The sequence below is a fragment of the Salvelinus namaycush genome, chromosome 17 (assembly GCF_016432855.1).
Source record: "Salvelinus namaycush isolate Seneca chromosome 17, SaNama_1.0, whole genome shotgun sequence".
Classification (NCBI taxonomy): Eukaryota; Metazoa; Chordata; class Actinopteri; order Salmoniformes; family Salmonidae; genus Salvelinus; species Salvelinus namaycush.
Window position 1 is genome coordinate 2,329,395 of NC_052323.1, and position 20,629 is coordinate 2,350,023.

Sequence of the window (20,629 nt, forward strand, 5' to 3'; positions counted from 1 at the left end):
CATTTGGTTGTCAACTAACATGGATTCCACATGAAATCAGTGAAACATTTCACCATGTCATTTGATTTAGGTTAAAAGTTGGATGAAAAAAAATACTAAATTCCCTTAAGTTTATTACTTTTGGCAAATGTAATCAGTTTTCCACGTTGATTCAGGGTCATCACATAGGATTTTGTTTAAATGACATGGAAACCACGCCAACCAGTTTTTGCCCAGTGGGTAGCCAGCTAGCTAACTTTCCTATGAGCCAAAAGACACTCAACTATCTCAACAAGATAATGAAAGGTGCAAAACAGAGTATGGTATTTAGTACGAATTACACAAAGCCATATTGGCTGCATCTTCCTCTTTGCTGCTCTCAACCAGATATAACGATCAGTGGAGTATTAGCATCTCTGAGTTCCCAGTTTCGGCTATGAAAGCAATCCCCTGTGTGTGAGAGGTTCCCCTATAATCAACCCGCTTCTGCTTTACCTGCCCATGTCGCGGTTTTTAGCCCCACCTATATACTTTTAACATCCCCTAATGGGGCTGATAGAGGAAGTTCATGGAAAATATGCCATAGTCACAGGGGTGTCATGCACCCATTATTTTAGACGGGGCACGAAGTTCATGAAGATAGAGGTGGGGTGACAGTTGAAGTTGAAGAATTTAGCATTTTTCAAACACTCGTCTGTGCATTCAGCTTTTTCCTGCAATCAAGAGCCATGATCATTATGCCTAATTCTATGTAAAAATATCTATATTTTTCTGCGTAGGTTATCTTAGCTGCAGCCCATTCAGAAAGTATTCACACCCATTGACTTTTTCCACACTTTGTTGTTACAGCCTGAATTTAAAATGGATTAGATTTATATTTTGTGTCACTGGCCTACACACCATAATGTCAAAGTGGAATTGTGTATATATATTTATTTTTTTACAAAAACTCTAAAAGCTGAAATGTCTTGAGTCAATAAGTATTCAACCCCTTTGTTATGGCAAGCCTAAATAAGTTCAGGAGTAAAAATGTGCTTAACAAGTCACGTAATAAGTTGCATTGACTCTGTGTGCAATAACAGTGTTTAACATGATTTTTGAATGACTACCTCATCTCTGTACCACACGCATAAAGTCGAGCAGTGAATTTCAAACACAGATTCACCCACAAAGACCAGGGAGATTTTCCAAAGAACTATTGGTTAAAAAAAAAACATTCATTGAATATCCCTTTGAGCAAGTTGGAGTAATTCAGTGGAGGCTGCTGAGGGGTGGACGACTCAAAATAATGTCGGGAACGGAGCGTATGGAATGGCATCAAACAATGGGTTTGAAGTAGTTGATACCATTCCACCACTCCAGCCATTACCACGAGCCTGTCCTCCCCGATTAAGGTGCCACCAACCTCCTGTGGTAGAGTTATTACACTTTGGATGGCGAATCAATACACCTAGTCACTACAAAGATACAGGCGTCCTTCCTAACTCAGATCCCGGAGAGGAAGGAAACCGGTCAGGGATTTCACCATTAGGCCAATAGTGTCCTTAAAACACTTACAGAGTTTAATGGCTGTGATAGGAGAAAACTGAGCATGGATCAACAACATTGTAGTTTTTCCACAATACTAACCTAATTGACAGTGATAAGTGAAAAGAAGGAAGCCTGTACGGAATAAAAATATTCCAAAACATGCATCCCGTTTGCAACAAGGCACTAAAGTAATACTGCTAAAAATGTGGTAAAGCATTTAACTTTTTGTCCTGAATACGAAGTGTTATGTTTGGGGCAAATCTAATACAACCCATTACTGAGTAGCACTCTCCATATTTTCAAGCATAGTGGTGGCTGCATCATGTTATGGGTATGCTTGTAATCATTAAGGACTGGAGAGTTTTTTTTCAGGATATAAAAAAAATGGAATAAAGCTAAGCACATACAAAATCCTAGAGGAAAACCTGGTTCAGTCTGCTTTCCAACAGGCACTGGGAGATGAAATCACCTTTCAGCAGGAGAACCTAAAACACAAGGCCAAATCTTAACTGGAGTTGCTTACCAAGAAGAAAGTGAATGTTCCTGAGTGGCTGAGTTACAGTTTTTACTTAAATCAACTTAAATATCTATGGCAAGACCTGAAAACTGTCTAGCAATGATCAACAACCAATTTGACAGAGTTTGAAGAATTCTGAAAACAATAATGGGCAAATGTTGTACAATCCAGGTGTGGAAAGCTCTTAGAGAGCTTGCTGCCAAAGGTTATTCTAGAAAGTATTGACTCATGGGTGTGAATACTTATGTAAGTTAGATAGTTCTATATTACATTTTTATACATTTGCTAAAATTTCGAAAAACATGTTTCACTTTGTCATTATGGGGTATTGTGTGTAGGTAAGTGAGATAAAAAATTTAAAAAGTAATACATTTTGAGTTCAGGGTGTAACACAACAAAATGTGGAATAGTTTCTGAAGGCACTGTAAGATAGTTAGACAAGCTACTCTAACTTGATTGATAGCCTGAAATGCCTTGGTATCTAGCTATGAGGCTGTGAGATTGTGAAACTATCTACCTGGCCAGCTTAAGCCAACTTCATAAAATTGCTAGGTGGCTAGTATTACAGAGAAACAAAAAAATATGTTTTATTTATTCATCAAGAAGGAATCAATAGGCTACATAGCTTGATCAAATTAATTTACAAACTTACCTCCTGCCCATCACTGGCAGGTAAAATCAAATAAAATGCTGTGTGAGTCACTCTACACTCTCTCTCCTCCTCCACTGACAATATAGCCTCCTGCCTAGGGACTATTTTCTCCATGCACCTTGAAAGGAACCACTTACTATGGAGAATGAGGTGGGAGGGCTGGTCCAGTCAGTGTGCCGCCAACGCAAAATACCGCTGTCAGATCTTTATATAAATAATTATGATAAAACATTTAGTAATTAATTTAACATCTGAAAAATTCTAAAACAGGACAAATCTGAGGGGGCACATGCATTTGCCCCCTATGGGCATGACACCACTGCATAGCCACACCACAGATAACAACTGAAGTACTTAAAATGGGGTGCTGTAATTGTGCTGTAATTGAATTACTATTCAGTAAAAAATGTGAGTGGGTGTAAATGTGTATGACCACACCAGGCTTCCATAGAACTCTATAATAGAAGCTTTCAGACACTAAACTGAGCTAAACATAATTCTGAAGTCATTACACCATGGCCCTGACTCAGGGAGCTACTTATTGACTGTAAAATCCAATATAACAAGGCTAATCATTACAGTCCAGCAGGCTAGGCTAGCTGTGGTTTTCTTTGATTCCACAGCCCCCATACAGAAAGATAAACCCTTCAGACAAGCTAGCTCCAGCGAAAACAAAATAGCCACCTTCATTAGCATTAGCGCTAAATGTAAATAAGTTATCCCAGTGCTATTTTAAGATATTTTTTCCGGATACCACGTGGACAGGCAATGTAATCCTCAGGTAACTGACTGAGTGGGCACAGGGAGGAACCCAAGAGGAGGCCTGTGTTATTTCCAAACAATGGTAAGCTTTTCAGTGAAATTAGCACGTCACCTCACAAACAGCCTCCCACAACAGGTCTGTCTGGTTAGTCCTGAACCAGTGCTATTCAGGCAAGAGGAGCCAATGACGACTCGTCCCTCTACATCTACATACATACACACACAGAGACACACAAGCACACACAGAGTAACCTTTGTGCCCTAAATTGACAGGTCCTGGCAAAGCCCCACCGTCTCCTCCCACGCATACTAAAAGAGTCCCAACTCTTGGGCCCAGTTTCCCAATGGTTGTAACGATGAATTTAGTCTTAAGATGCTTTTGGGAAACCGGGCCCAGGTCCCTCACACTTTCCGTCTCTGTCCTGCCAACAGCCCACACTCCATTTCCCAGTCCTCTCCCTGCCATCCCTTCCTCCTCCACTCCTTCTCTCCATCACGTCACGAAGACAGTAAAGCCTCTGACCCGCTGGCTTGCTGACTTCCCTGTTCAAATCCCTCTGACCATGTTGTTTATCGAAAGTTACACTTATAAGTCAGTTTTGGTTTAAATAATCTTTGTTTCGCAAATCCTTTCAGTACTTTTCTCAATATGATCTGTAAAATTTCCCTGGAAAAGCTGGAGTCCTTAATGGTGAAACAGCCACATCCGTTTGCAATAGTACAACAACAAAGTTACTGCAAACAATGACCAAACAATGTTTTGTCCCCTATGACATCATTGCACGTGCCATAGATGAGCACAATATGTACTGCAATATTTTTCACCATGCTCCTCAGCTCGGCAACAAAAGCAATAACAATGGTGGTGGGGCAGCCAAGGGCACTGTTTCTCACTACTGCAGATTCCAGCTTTAACATTTCTATATTGGTGGGGGTACATATTGATAACACTACTGTTATTGACTACTGCTTATTTCCAATGTAATGACAGGTACCTGATTGATCTCATCCATTCCATTGCTGGCAAACTCAAACACTAGCTCATTGGGCTGCACTGCTGTTGCCATGGTGATGAAGATCCGAGGGTAGGACACAGATGGGTAGGGTGTTTTCCTACCCCTCCAGGGACTGTCCAGAAAATCCACCAGACTGCACCCAAGGTTCAAATGTCAATGTCACTGCTGAAGAGTCACTGTGGGTCACAACAAAATGTCTTCCCTTCTTGAGATTCTCCAGTGGCCTCTTCACACTTGTTTGAGAGAAGAGCCGCGCTGAGCCTGGATGGAGGCAGCCTCTTCCTGGGGCCTGCTGCGTCTGGAGCATCTACACCTGCCTGAGAGAAAGGAACATGTCAGTAACCACAGTTATTCAATCAAATCAAAATCAAAAGTTAGTCACATGCGCAGAATACAACAGATGTAGACCTTTAGTGAAATGCTTACTTACGAGCCCCTAACCAACAATGCAGTTTAAAAAATACTAAATATGAGTAAGAATAAGAAATAACAGTAACAAGTCATTAAAGAGCAGCAGTAAAATAACAATAGCGAGACTATACACAGGGGGGTACCGGTACAGAGTCCATGTGCGGGGGCACCGGTTAGTTGAGGTAATATGTACATGTAGGTAGAGTTAATAAAATGACTATGCATAGATGATACCAACAGAGAGTAGCAGCGGTGTAAAATGGGGGGGCAATGCAAATAGTCTGGGTAGCAATTTGATTATTTGTAGCCAAATGTGTGTGTAAGACCAGCTGTGACTGACTGGGGTTCGAAGTCGAACCCAGGTCTCCTGTGCATCACAAAACTGTGTTACCTTGATTAACTAAAGCCTATAGGCACTAAGCCTGTTGAACTAAGCCTATGGGAGTAATTTGTGAGAGGGTCCACACTCAGAGTGTGTGAGTAATGTTTATGTGTCTGAGGCCAAGAAGTAAGAAAATATCCCAGCCAGCACAGTACTGTTTGGGTCACCACAAAAGTGTGAAAAGGGTATAGGAGACAACCACGGGCCTCACTATATGCTTTCTCCCATGAAAAGACTGCTGGTTCCAGTGGAGAATTCAGATCACTGGTTCATTCTTGGCTCAGGGGGCCCTAACCGCCTGCCCGCCTGCCTGCCAGCCTGCCAGGCTGCCAGCTAACAACAAACGTTCCCACGTTAGAGAATGTCCCTTAAGAGTCTCATTATGTCTTTTACTAACGTTTTCATAGGAATGTTCCCGTGATGTGCAAGGAATGTTTCCAAGATAGAACTTACCCAGAACTTGGTTTCCATGTTCTCAGAATTTAAGATATTAATGTTCTAGACATGTTTCATGGGAACATTGCAGCAGCATTTCTGTGTATCAGTTGTCAGAACGTCACATAGTTACACATCACGCCTTGTTACTGTTGCAGAGCCAATCAAGGTCAGATGAACCAGTATTTGACATGGACATGGTGGTGTAGCAGGAAGATTGGTGTACTGTGAACAAAGAGGTTGCGAGTTCAAATCCCAGGTGAGGACTGTTGAATAATAATTACTGTATAAATGAACATGTGTGACATATGTAAGTTGAAAACAGTATGTAAAAACACTGTGTGTGTGTGTGTGTGTGTGTGTGTGTGTGTGTGTGTGTGTGTGTGTGTGTGTGTGTGTGTGTGTGTGTGTGTGTGTGTGTGTGTGTGTGTGTGTGTGTGTGTGTGTGTGTATCCATTACTTTGCCAACAGACAAAGAGCTATGAATGGATCAGAGGTTCACAAATCAGGGCCTTGATTGGCTCGACAACAGTAACAAGTGGAAATTGGGGGGGGGGGGGACGTTTCTTTGGGACCATCAGGCAATGTCCTGACAACTGATACAAAGAAATGTTCTGGGAATATTATATATTCCCAGAACATGGTAACCATGTTCTGTTTGACATTAAGGAAATGTTCTCTTAACCCTGATGCCAAAACATGCTAAAATGTTCTCAGAAGGTTTTTGCTAACACAGATAGAATGGGCCCATAACTAATAGAAAACTGTACACTCAAACATTAGGGTAACATTACAAAAACGTTCTCTCTCCATAGAATTCTTAGCTGGGTTGACATGCACTCTCACAGTCTTCCAAAGTAGAATCAAGACTAGCACGGAGCACATGGAAAGATCCAATACATCCATTACCCAGCTTCACATTCAGTTTCTATTGTAGTCACTTGAAAAAGTGTGTGATTATAGCTGTCACCTTAGTGAGAAGCTACAGTGCATTCGGAAAGTATTCAGACCCCATGACTTTTTCCACATTTTGTTACGTTACATCCTTATTCTTAAATTGATTAAATAAAAATGTTTATTCATCAATCTACACACAACACCCAATAATAGCAAAGCAAAAACAGGTCTTTCGAAATGTTTGCTAATTTATAAAAATGTAAAACATAAATAAATATTTACATAAGTATTCAGACCCTTTGCTATCAGACTCGAAAAATATTGCTCAGATTCAATTGATTGAACATGATTTGGAAAGGCACACACCTGTCTATATAAGGTCCCACAGTTGACAGTTCATGTCAGAGCAAAAACCAGGCCATGAGGTCAAAGGAATTGTCCGTAGAGCTCCGAGAGAAGATTATGTTGAGGCACAGATCTGGGAAGGGTACCAAAAAATGCCTGCAGCATTGAAGATCCCCAAGAACACAGTGGCCTCCATCATTCTTAAATGGAAAAAGTTTGGAACCACCAAAACCCTTTGTAGAGCCGGCCGCCCGGCCAAACTGAGCAATCGAAGGTTCCTCTGTGGAGATAAAAGAAACTTCCAAAAGGAAAACCATCTCTGCAGCACTCCACCAATCAGGCCATTATGGTAGAGTGGCCAGACGGAAGCCCCACCTCAGTAAAAGGCACATGACAACACACTTGGAGTTTGCCAAAAGGCACCTAAATAACTCTCAGACCATGAGAAACAAGATTCTCTGGTCTGATGAAATCAAGATTAAACTCTGGCCTGAATGCCAAGCGTCACGTATGGAGGAAACCTGACACCCTCCCTACTGTGAAGCATGGTGGTGGCAGCATCATGCTGTGGGGATGGTTTTCAGCGGCAGGGACTGGGAGACTAGTCCGGATTGAGGGAAAGATGAACAGAGCAAAGTACAGAGAGATCCTTGATGAAAACCTGCTCCAGAGTGCTCAGGACGTCAGTCTGGGACGAGGGTTCACCTTTCAACAGGACAACGACCCTAAGCACACAGCCAAGACAACACAGGAGTGGCTTCGGGACAAGTCTCTGAATGTCCTTGAGTGGCCCAGCCAGAGCCCGGACTTGAACCCAATCTAACATATCTGGAGAGATCTGAAAATAGCTGTGCAGCAACACTCCCCATCCAACCTGACAGAGCTAGAGAGGATCTGCAGAGAAGAATGGGAGAAACTCCCCAAATACAGGTGTGCCAAGATTGTTGTGTCATACCCAAGAAGACTCGAGGCAGTAATCACTGCTAAAGGTGCTTCAACAAAGTACTGAGTAAAGTGTCTGAATACTTATGTAAATGTGATATTTCCGTTGTTTTTTTAAACATTTGAAAAAATAGAAAAAAACATGTTTTTGCTTTGTCATTACAGGGTATTTACTGTGTGTAGATTGATGAGGGGGGGAAATATTTTTTCAATTTTAGATCAACTTTAGACATGACTACACGGATCACAAAGATGCTTTTGGGGGTTTTAGGCTGGGTTTGATTGATTGATTGAAGACATTTTTTTGATTGCTTTTTGCATAAACTCAGAAGAGTTTCGTCTGGCTTGTCAGTCAGTGTTGCTCCACTTTCAGCAGCACATGGTTCCCTTTACTCCATCAAAGCCCAGTAGCGGTAAGTAGACTAGTCCCCCTTTGACGTCACATCTGTAGTACCTTGGGAGGGGTATCGCCCCCCCCCCAACCCCCCAAGGATGTGAGCTCACCCCTGGTCATGAGAGCCAGTGTAAATGATGGGGGGGCACATGGGTGGGGTGGAAGAACAGGAAACAAGTTCTGGAAAAAGAACACCGTTCTTCTGATGGTCTCTGCCCAAGCCCCCTTCGGGAGGGAGGATGAGATGGGTGGATGGAGGGATAGGGGGGTTCTAGTGAGAGCGTAGCCCACATCCCACATGATGGTCTCAAGGGCTGTGGATGTGAAGGGGAGGGGCCGGGGGTCTGGTTAAAGATTAAATCGGGAGGTGGAGGGGGGAGGAGATGAGAGCTGGAAACAGTAGAGAGGGGAGAGAGAAAGATAGAGATGGCAGCAGTACTTAGAACCCCCCCCCCCCCCCCCCCCCCCCCGATACCACCACCCCCCCAGCCGCCCCTACCTACCCCCTTTCCTTCTCCACTGCTGCAGGGTGGGGCCTGTTTGCTTTGAAATGCCTGTGTGACTGACGAAGTGCATTCCTAGTTCAATTGTGTCTCTGAGGGGGTGGTGAAAGGGGGGAGGGTGAGAGAGGGAAGACGGGGAGTTAAAATTGGGGGAGGAAAGTGGTGAGGTGGGGGTGAGGAGGGCAGGGCAGGGAGGTCAAACAAATGTCTGATTAAAAGTCTCTTGTTTCTTCCCCCTGCCTGCTTTTGGTAAATGTATAACGTGAAGCTCAGAGGAGGGAGAGGGGGAGTGGAGAGGAGAAGAGGAGTGGAAAGGAAGAGTGGGAAGAGTACTGAAGGCCAGCCTTTCATTTCACACAGCCTCTCCCTCCCTCTTTCTCGCTCTCTCTTTCACTCTGCCCATGGATAGTTTCCATGCCCACCTCTGCCACCCACAGCTGGCCATTATAAGCTGGAGCCCTATGACTGCCAGGAGGGAGATTTGCCCCCTCCCAGGGGAATGGACCTCCTCGTGGGGTTAAATGGGAGGTGGAGCAGATGGAGCCTTCAGTTCCAGGCCCCACATTAAACTACCTCCGTGGGCAGACAGACAACTTAGTGACTCCCCGCACTCAGTAGTCACACAGGCTAGGGGCCACACATGGAGCAGACAGCACGCATAAACCTGGACTAAGCAGAATCCCCTCTCTCTGCTTCTCTGGGAAGAAAGTAAACATCTAGAGGTCAGGTTCATATGGGAGCCCATTCCTGGCTGCATATATTTATTTCAGTCTATGGGCATGCCTAGATTCCCATAGACATCATATAGTATATGACCTCATTGGTACTGTCCATCTCCAATGTCCCCTTCTAGACTTAAAGGGACAGTTCACTTCAAAGTCAAGTTCAATCAATTCAAATGTGAGTGTTTTGTGAATACAGGCCCTGAAAATGTAGATTTTTGAATGAACTGTCCCTTTTAGAGAGGACAGAATATGATATGACCCCTACAATCCTGTCTCATTTCTCTCTTCAATTTCTCCTTACTCCTCATGCCATCCACCATAACTGTCAGTAGTATGGTTGTTCCATGGCACTTTCAAATTCTATTACATTCGTTGTCTTAGTCAGAGTTTACAGATAGGCTTGTGACTGAATGAATAATTTGCACAGATGCCAGAAAAAGCCTGTCATCAAATCTATAGAAATATCACTATAGGACGGCCTGGCTTTTTTTTATCAGAGGGTTTAATGCAAGGTGTGTGTGTGTGTGTGTGTGTGTGTGTGTGTGTGTGTGTGTGTGTGTGTGTGTTCTATATCCCTCCTGCTATCGCATCATTGATCTGGGTGACCCAGTTGGCAGAGTGCTGAGGGTAGACAGATTACTACAGACAGTCAGCCATTAGAGAGACCTGTACAGTATCCCAGAGCACATGACAACTGCTGCCTTGTCTGCACAGGCAGAGGGAGGCTGAGATCACTCTACATTACGTCAGTCAGAGAAGACGACAGGGGAAAAAAGCAAAACAGAACAGCTCACCAGTTAAAAAAGCAAAACAGAACAGCTCACCAGTTAAAAAAGCAAAACAGAACAGCTCACCAGGTAACTAAAATGTAATCTAACCCTTATTTATCATGAGAAGGCCATAAACAATAACTAGTAATGCGGCATACTCCAACAAAGGTTAACATCTTACTTTTCTGGTAAAAATTGTTATAAATTGCTGAGGTGTATTCACTTTTGAAGACACAAGCTCAAGTACACAGTACAAATATGATACAAATATGAAATGTTTTATGATGTATTTCCTATTCAACAAAACTGTATGAATAAGGCTTGAAATGACTTATATGCATTCTAAATGCAGTATAATCAAATTATAAAATGACTAACTATAAGAGTTCACCTTCCTTGTACGTGTAAAATACATATTTGTATGATTAGTGTTAGAGACAATATGCATATTTTATAAAGATCTCTCTATCAAAATGACTGCCCCCATCGCCGTGAACATCACACAGAGCTCTAGATTGGCTTCCTGACCTCGTTAGGAACTCGCCTTTCATCTCATATTAATATTGTCTGTCTACGACAAACAAAGTATTTTTTGTTTAAAATATATGAATGATTTTACATTGTTAAAGTTGACAAAATCGATCTCTGAATGTGCTAGAGTGACCACTTCGCAGGCATGTATGTGCTTTGTCTGTGGCTGTGATGGTGGGCTCAGCCAGGAGTTGATGGACAGTCAGAAGAGCGAATGAAATGGTACGAGGGACATCCCAGCATCAAGTGGTGCCAGATTTCACATCCTACTTCAAACAGGCGGAAGAGTGTCGTTACGGTGTCCACAGATCGATTCATAAGCGAAAATGTCAGTCGGAACCGGTACCAGAACCACGCAGGTCCACTAAACAGGGGACTTTATATCTAAGAGTGTTACTCAATTTCCCAAGCCTCCACAGAGCAAATAAAGCAGTGTAACTTTAGCCTGCGTGGGGCCACTCTTGGCCAGCCTCAGGCTACATGAGTACTGGGACACACTCTTTTCAGACCACTTCAATATAAAGTGATTTTCATAGCAGGTTAGGAAAGCATTTCGCTAACCCTTACCCTTTTCCTAACATTCATTTAGCAGTTTAGGAGAGTGAGGTTTTCGTAACAGGTTCTCCTAACCTGTTACGAAAAAGTTACTTTAGTATCGAAGTGGCGTGAAAAGAGTGTTTCCTCTTGAGTACTACTGGAGTTAGTAGAAGTAATTACCACTCCACTGTGGCACACGTCATGTGACTGGTGGTTGATGTGCTCCACGCTCTCCCTCCCTCTCCCTGCCTCAAACAAACATGCCAGTCTGTTGTACGTGCTGTATATTGAGGAGGAGTAGCTAGCAAAGAACAAACAGCAGAAGACTACTCCACCTCTCCTGGAGCAAAGTGACTGGCAGTCGCAATAACAACCAATTAGAGGCCTGGGGTCTGTTCAGAAGGGAGCGACGTCACAGAGCGTTGTATTGTGTAGAACAGACATGACTGTCTGTCCGGTGGAATAGAGAATAGTGTTAGCTCTATTTGTTAGACCTACCTTTCTATCTGCAATGTTCTGAACGTTTCGCGAAATTGAATACACCCCTGGCTTCATGAACAAACGTACAGCTTCTAGCAGGCCATTATTTCCCCCTCTTCGCTCTCCTCAGCTGAGCTCATTGTTAACCATGAAAGGAGGTAATTTAGCCAATTGAATAACTAGGCAATGTGTCAGCCCACATGTGGCGACCACACAAACATTGTGAGATATGAGAAAACCTACCAAGAACAAAATATTCTTATCAACCCCGGTTCCTTTCTCTAATTATTTTTTTAACTCAAAAGAGGTGACGTTGTTATAGGGTGGTTGGAGCATGCTCCGGTGGTTCTGGTATAACTATGTGATTGGCGGTTGTAGTATGGGTGGTAATGCTTGCTCAAACACTCACTCGCCCTGTATCGAGAGATTGAGTTCAGAGTCTCAGAATAGCTCTTGATCTGATGTGCGCCCTTCGGGGGAAAAGGGGAGAAGTGAGAGAGGGAGAACAAAGAGGAGTGTGGCGTTCTTTCCTGCTTGGCGATAATAGCGAGGAAACTGACTCAGACTGGCATTCCTGGCATTTCAGGCAGTACACGCTTGGTTTTCCAAATGCGATTTTAGACGGAGATGATAGACAATGGGCATAAAGTTCTCTCTTCACTATCCAAACACCACAAAGGTTAGGAAAACAGACCCACTGCAGTCAATTAGTACAGCTCATCACAAAGAGAATATATGCCTCCACTTGAGTGGTTAAGTCTAAGTCTGAGAGAGACTGACAGAAAAGCTTAGCCTCCAATGTACACTACCGTTCAGGGGTTTTTCTTAATTTTTTACTATTTTCTACATTGTAGAATAATAGTGAAGACATTCAAATTATGAAATAACACATGTGGAATCATGTAGTAACCAAAAAAGTGTTAAACAAATCAAAATATATTTTATATTTCAGATTCTTCAAATAGCCACCCTTTGCCTTGATGACAACTTTGCACACTCTTGGCATTCCAGCTTCACCTGGAATGCTTTTCCAACAGTCTTGAAGGAGTTCCCACATGTGCTGAGCACTTGTTGGCTGCTTTTCCTTCACTCTGTGGTCTGACTCATCCCAAACCATCTCAATTTGGTTGAGGTCGGGGGATTGTGAAGGCCAGGTCATCTGATGCAGCACTCCATCACTCTCCTTCTTGGTCAAATAGCCCTTACACAGCCTGGAGGTGTGTTGGGTCATTGTCCTGTTGAAAAACAAATGATAGTCCCACTAAGCCCAAACCAGATGGGATGGTGTATCGCTGTGGTAGACATGCTGGTTAAGTGTGCCTTAAATTCTAAATAAATCACAGACAGTGTCACCAGCAAAGCACCCCCATACCATAACACCTCCTCCTCCATACTTTACGGTGGGAAATACACATGCGGAGATCATCCGTTCACCCACACAGCATCTTACAAAGACACCGTGGTTGGAACCAAAAATCTCCAATTTGGACTCCAGACCAAAGGACAGATTTCCACCCGTCTAATGTACATTGCTTGTGTTTCTTGGCGCAAGCAAGTTTCTCCTTATTATTGGAGTCCTTTAGTACTGTAGTGGTTTCTTTGCAGCAATTCAACCATGAAGGTCTGATTCACAGTCTCGTCTGAACAGTTGATGTTGAGATGTGTTTGTTACTTGAACTCTGTGAAGCATTTATTTGGGGTGCAATTTCTGAGGCTGGTAACTCTAATGAACTTGTCTTCTGCAGCAGAGGTAACTCTGGGTCTTCCTTTCCTGTGACGGTCCTCATGAGAGCTAGTTTCATCATAGCACTTGATGGTTTTTGTGACTGTACTTGAAGAAACTTTCCAAGTTCTTGAAATGTTACGTATTGACTGACCTTCAAGTCTTAAAGTAATGCTGGACTGTTGTTTCTCTTTGCTTATTTGAGCTGTTCTTGCCATAATATGGACTTGGACTTTTACCAAATAGGCCTATCTTGTGTATATCACCTTTACCTTGTCACAACACAACTGATTGACTCAAACGCATTAAGGAAAGAAATTCCACAAATTAACTTTTAAGAAGGCACACCTTTTAATTTAAATGCATTCCAGGTGACTACCTCATGAAGCTGGTGTAGAGAATGCCAAGAGTGTGCAAAGCTGTCATTAAGGCAAACGGTGGCTACTTTGAAGAATCTGAAATATAAAATATATTTTTATTTATTTAACACTTTTTTGGTTACTACATGATTCCATATGTGTTATTTCATAGCTTTGATGTCTTCGCTATTATTCTACAATGTAGAAAATAGTTGTTTTTTTAAACATTTTTGAATTAGTAGGTGTTCTAAAACTTTTGAACAGTAGAGTATCTCTAGAGAAGTTCAAGAAAATTGCACCCCGTGAAAAAAATTGTAGAATTGCAGGAAATAAACTTTACATTTTCTCTCTGCCAACAAGAGGGGTGTGAACAGGGGGGGGGGGGCAATGCTGGATGGGGGGCCTGAATGAAAAAGTTTGTGAACCCCTGCTCTAGTTCCCATAAACTGCTAGCTATTCGCCTGGCAAAAGTGAGGCTACATTGAAGGTAACCCAATTCAGCTGTATTTACAGAGGCCTGACCTTAGAGAGCAAAGCAAAATACCAATGTACATGTTGGCAGAAAAACCCAGAAAAACTGAGGACAACACCAATTTTTTGTGGTCATCAAGTGTAGTCAGCAGAGAAGTGCTGTTTTGCAGGAATGCTTCTGGGTTCCTGTTGAGGAAATGACTGTGGTATTAGGCTGGTGTCAAGTCAGTCCTGGAGCCCTGCTATAGTAGAATCCTCTCTGGCTAACTGTTTGCCTGAACTGTTTGGCCTCATGCACATCAATAGGGAAAGAAAACACATGATTTTAGCAGACTAGAGGCTAAGACATGTATCTTATTCAACAACAACAGCACACCCCTACTGAGTGAGAGAATGAAGTAGCCACTCCCCTGACATGGGCACAGACAATTCAACTTTAAAAGAGTCTTTAAGACATTTGCAAGTTGGCAAAGATACCGTTTTCAGAGACATCATCTCACACGGAAGAAAGAACAGACAACCTTTCAAGGCAAACTAGCCCAGTTGATTGGGAATTATCCAAAGGTCATAGTCCTATGAGGTGACTGTTTGCTAATTCAACAGAGTGGAGGGACAGCAATTAAGAGGCTGCTACCGCCATGCCAGACAAAGAACAGAGCGTACACAGACACAGAATGTACTTTCACTGCCACCGCAACCTACACCAGTGTGTGTGTGTGTGTGTGTGTATAAAAACTGGTAGAAGTATTCTCAGCTCTGCTCAGCACATGTACATGTCCATGCATGGGCTATGGCACAATGCTCACAGTCACGGCTTGTTTAAACGTTGACAAAACTTTATTGGGTAATAGGGGGTTGCAAGTTGCCATGCCGGGGCGAGATATATGGCCAGAAAGGAAGGCAGTGGACATAGGCATCCTATAATAACAGCCAGTAAGAGAGAGTGCGGCCAGTAAAACAACAAAACATGCTGCTGTTATGTCTGCACTCTGATATATTTCAGTTAGTGGTGTTGCATTAACAGTAACATTAACACACAGTTCAACAGTGCTGTTATTGTTCTGTTATGCCTGACGTCTGTGATATGGGATTGATTACTCTATTCTGTATGAGTCAGTTGAGTTTGACGTTGAACAACATCTAGTTGATAATGGAGTTGTCATTCTAAACACAACAGCTGCCTCCAGACCAACAGTGATGTCTGTCTGTTGTAGAAATGCACGGCGTCGGCTGGCGTGCCACAGTCAAATGAAGACAGCGATAAAAACAAGGTCGAAGGCAGCAGCACCCACACCCTCACCCAGACAGGTGCCGCTACTGCTAACTTACTATGGCAAACCCGAAAGAGCTATAGCATTCTTTGGTGTGTGACAACAGACTGGAGATAATAGTGCTAACTCGCAAGGGCTAATTCTGAAGAGCTGTTGCTAGCATTCTGTGGTGTGTGATACAGACTGGTGCTGCTAGTGCTAACTCGCACGGGCTAATTCTGAAGAGCTGTTGCTAGCATTCTGTGGTGTGTGATACAGACTGGTGCTGCTAGTGCTAACCCGCAGCTCATAGAGCCACATGAGTGCCTGTTAATCCATGATCATTTGCATGGTAATTTACTACTTTTTAAAGCAGAAATATCAGCTATGTGTGTATGATTAATTTATTGATCACAGTGAGATGACCAACATTCACATGACTTCTGCATTGAGTCTTCATATGGATGTTAAATCATACAAATCTAGGAATGTTTTTTAAATGATCAATTGTAGCTTACTTGTAGCCTACACAAGTATCCTGATGCTTTGGAAATATATTGACACACAACCCTCATATCATGGCAGAGCATACCATGCATGAGGAAACAGAAAGAAGAGGGAGTGTAGTGAAAATAGAGGCGGCAAATATAATTGAGAGAATTGAAACAGCAGCCACAAACTGACCTGTAAAGCTTGCACTGACAGGAAATGCATCACTGGGTTTCAGCGACTTCCTGTCTGTTAAACCACATTCAGTAGAAAACTTCTCAGTGCAAGAGTGGAAAGTTCTTTCGCACAACTCCCCCTCCTTCCTTCTAACTAACTGATTCGGTCTTTGACGTGTTTCTACCCCTTCTCTGTGCCTTCCAAAGTCCAAAACTCGTGTGTGTATAGAAAATTCCCGTATTGTGATTGCAGACCTGATTAATGTATCTCCTCAGAAAGACCAACCTTAAACAAGGACTTATTCCTCAACCCCCATTACATCTTTTTACATGTCAGCGAGTAATACTAAGTTTACTGTTCATAATGACCGTGTTAGTGAATGGAAATAGAGTCAGTGGGCCTCTTCTTGTTAACCTTGATATGCTATACGTGCCCTTTCAAAACTCACACGCTCATCTGACAATCCCACATAGACACACACACACATAGAAACCACCATGTGATCCTGAGCAAGGTGTTGCCTTCCACTGCAGCGCACCATACCGCACCACCAAAGCTGGCCCCTTTCATCATTGGGTTTCACGCCAATTCTAACCAAGTTCCTGTAACACTGTCCTGCCAGTAGTCCTAACAATCAACACTATAGTTCTTCTCCATGACAGTTAATACCCACTTGTCACAGATGTCAGTTCAATGTCTAGTTTTAATTTACATTTGGTTGAGTTGTCAACTAATCTGGACTCAAAGTGAAATCAACCAAAAATGTCACCCTGTCATTGGATTTATGTTACAAGTTTGGTAAAGAAAATATGAAATACCCTTACAGAACGTAGATGGCTTTTCGGGTGGAAATGACGTGGAAACAGCGCAGATTTTTTTTGCCCAGTGGGTAGTTACTGTAGCCTCGTACGAACCATCCCGATCTCGTGAGAAACAGAAGGTAAGCTTGCGAGATCAGGATGTGAGGCCCCTCAAAGTATTTTATGAGTTGTTAGCCCAGCTGTTCTGGCGACAAATTTCCATTCGAAGCTTACCAAATATAAACATTCAAGGTTGACCCTTTCGTACAACTTCTTCTTAAAGTGCAATAGAGGATAAAGTCTAAACAGAGACAGCCACAAAGACGCAGAGAACATGGAACAGCCCTATGCACATTTCCTCTCTCCTCATACGTGCAACAGGGTTAAGACAGTCCCTTATTTAACCTGAACAGATATTTCATACCCAAAAGATTAGCAGAATATGACAAAAAGGCCTAAAACTTTAACCAAATATCCACAGAGGTAGGAGCAGCTCAGCATATCCCTTGACTTTTTCCACATTTTGTTACGTTACAGCCTTATTCGAAAATTGATTGAATTCATTTTTTCCTCAACAATCTGCACACAATACCCTGTAATGACAATGCCAAAACATGTTTTTAGAATTTTAAAAAGCAGAAATACCTTTATTAGTATTCAGAACTTTTGCTATGAGACAAAAAAATTGAGCTCAGGTGCATCCTGTTTCCATTGATCCTTCTTGAGATGTTTCTACAAATTGATTGCAGTCCACCTGTGGTAAATTCAATTGATTGGACATGATTTGAAAAGACACACACCTGTCTATATAAGGTCCCACAGTTGACAGTGCATGTCAGAGCAAAAACCAAGCCATGAGGTCGAAGGAATTGTCCGTAGAGTTACGAGACAAGATTGTGTTGAGGCACAGATCTGGGGAAGGGTACCAAAAAATTTCTGCAGCATCGAAAGTCCAAAAGAACACAGTGGCCTCCATCATTCTTAAATAGAAGAAGTTTGGGACCACCAAGACTCTTCCCTGAGCTGGCCGCCCGGCCAAACTGAGCAATCGGGGGAGAAGGGCCTTGGTCAGGGAGGTGACCTAGAAGCAGATGGTCACTCTGACAGAGCTCCAGAGTTCCTCTGTGGAGATGAGAGAACCTTCCAGAAGGACAACCATCTCTGCAGCACTCCACCAATCAGGTCTTTATGGTAGAGTGGCCAGACGGAAGCCACTCCTCAGTAAACGGCACATGACAGACCACTTGGAGTTTTCCAAAAGGCACCTAAAGGACTCTCAGACCATGAGAAACAAGATTCTCTGGTCTGATGAAATCAAGATTGAATTCTTTGGCCTGAATGCCAAGCTCCACGTATGGAGGAAACCTGGCACCATTCCTACTGTGAAGCATCATGCTGTGGGGATGGTTTTCAGAGGCAGGAACTGGAAGACTAGTCAGGATCGAGGGAAAGATGAACGGAGCAAAGTACAAAGAGATCCTTGATGAAAACCTGCTCCAGAGCACTCAGGACCTCAGACTGGGGAGAAGGTTCACCTTCCGACAGGACCCTAAGCACACAGCGGGAGTGTCTCTGAATGTCCTTGAGTGGCCCAGCCAGAGCCCAGACTTGAACCCGATCAAACAAAGTACTGAGTAAAGGGTCTGAATACTTATGTAAATGTGATATTTTTATTTATTTGCAAAAAATTCTAATAACCAATATTTGCTTCGTCACTATGGGGTATTGTGTGTACATTCATGAGAGAAAAAAACAATTTACTCAATTTTAGAATAAGACTATAACGAAACAAAATGTGGAAAAACTGAGGGGGGTCTGAGTACTTTCCAAATGCACTGTATATTCCGTAATATATTCTATTTTACCAGCAGTAAATGGGCCCACCGTCTAAACCATGGATTCAAAAAATATATATATAAATACGTTTTTTAGAACTACCACCCCACCACCAGCAATCTATTTATATTATGTAGCAACAGGCCACACACCATAGATAGGAAGAGACATTAGAGTTGTGAAAGCAGGACAGGAAGTTGCAGCAAGGGACACTAAAAACATATGTCCTCATATCTCTTAAGTAAAGCTAGTAGCTACTTGATCGCTACTAGAAGCTACTCATTCAAATGTCCATTTGGCCATTTTACCTGTTCACAAAATATCAAGAATGATTAGCATCTGGAAACTGCGAAGGTGCCTATTGGTCATATGTGACCAAACAAATGGTATATGAGTATAGGAAATTATGTGCTGAAGAGCAGCAATACACATCTCACATGGGAGATGGTTGTTTGCTCATCATCATTGCCCCCATCTCCAACCTGCTTCATGTGCACTGAGGTGAAATAATTAGCTTGAGGCCAATTCGCAGGATCCAATAGCAAACTGACATGATTGCAAAATGTGAGTGTAGACGGATGACTCTCTTGCTGAAGAATCTCCACATTTGTCCTTGGTCCAAGAATTACTTCCCTACTTCTCTAGGCACGTCAAAAGAAAGTTTGAGGTTTATGTATGATTTTGATAGTATATCTAATGGTTTTGAAGTCTGTGATATGAGCTTTGGTGGGTGTTAGTCATTTATGTCTCTCTCTCTCTCGGGGCTTTTAGGACCTTATGCGTTTGAGTGACAAAATGGGTTGAAATGGAAAAACACAGACACAAGACAGAGACGACTAAAGTATGCCTCTCTTTCAGCCTCAGTTCAGCTGCCTCCTACTGTGCATTGACAATTATACTCAGAAATATTTGAAATGCTTTGTTTTGAAGACTCTCCCGTTGTTTTGGCTGCCGTGCGGGAAGAATTTGGTACGTGACCAAACTGGAATAGCAAAAACACTTAACTCCATCCAGTATCCCAACCTTCTACAGAAACCACATATCTCCGAAGCAACAGCTGCCTAAACGCTAACATCCCACTGGGGACACCACATCATTTCAACGTGAAAATTGGATTCATATTTGGTTGAGACGTTGATCAATTCACCCCCTCCAAAAGAAAGCCAGAAGTTTGTTGAATTCCTCATGTGGGCTTTCAACAAGATTTTTTCAAAAGCACAACCTAACAATGTTGGATTTTTGGTTTACTTGTCATCTAAATGTGTTATCACAGCGCTTTCAACCATTTAAAAGCGCAACAAAGTTAAAATGGGAATTCAATGTCAGATATTTTGTATTTATAAAACAACTTCATGTGGTATCACTGTGCTCCATCTAATAGTGCAACCAAGTGACCTGGATTGCAGTTGAGATTACAATAAAAGTACATAGTGCGATGACGTTGAAGATCTGACGTTATTTCAAAGGTACAAATTCTACACATTTTATGCAAGGTTTGTCTATGTTGAAAATTGGTTACAATGATGACATAATCCTGTGATTGAAATTTCACCCTCAAAACAACAGTTGATGACTTATTTCAAATACAATGTATTTTCCACGTAGATTCCACGTCACAGTACATTGACAAATTACGTTGAAATAACATTGATTCTACCAGTTTGTGCCCAAATGAACTGGAAACTACTGCTAAAACATGGCCCTCTGAAGCTAATT

The 20,629-nt window shown here is 42.5% G+C and overlaps 1 protein-coding gene across 3 annotated transcripts in view; it reads right to left on the reverse strand.

Moving 5' to 3' along the window:
- Positions 1-20,629, reverse strand: part of LOC120062216 (ETS-related transcription factor Elf-4-like) — a 59,972-nt gene that overhangs the window by 22,079 nt on the left and 17,264 nt on the right. For 2 of the 3 annotated variants that reach the window (XM_039012020.1, XM_039012019.1), the window contains one exon: positions 4,436-4,773. In XM_039012020.1, coding sequence (XP_038867948.1) covers positions 4,436-4,507 — 72 coding nt within the window. In that variant the 5' untranslated portion in view covers positions 4,508-4,773. Of the gene's footprint in view, positions 1-4,435; positions 4,774-16,295; positions 16,386-20,629 lie in introns of those variants that run through there. The other variant, XM_039012021.1, reaches the window with a different exon arrangement.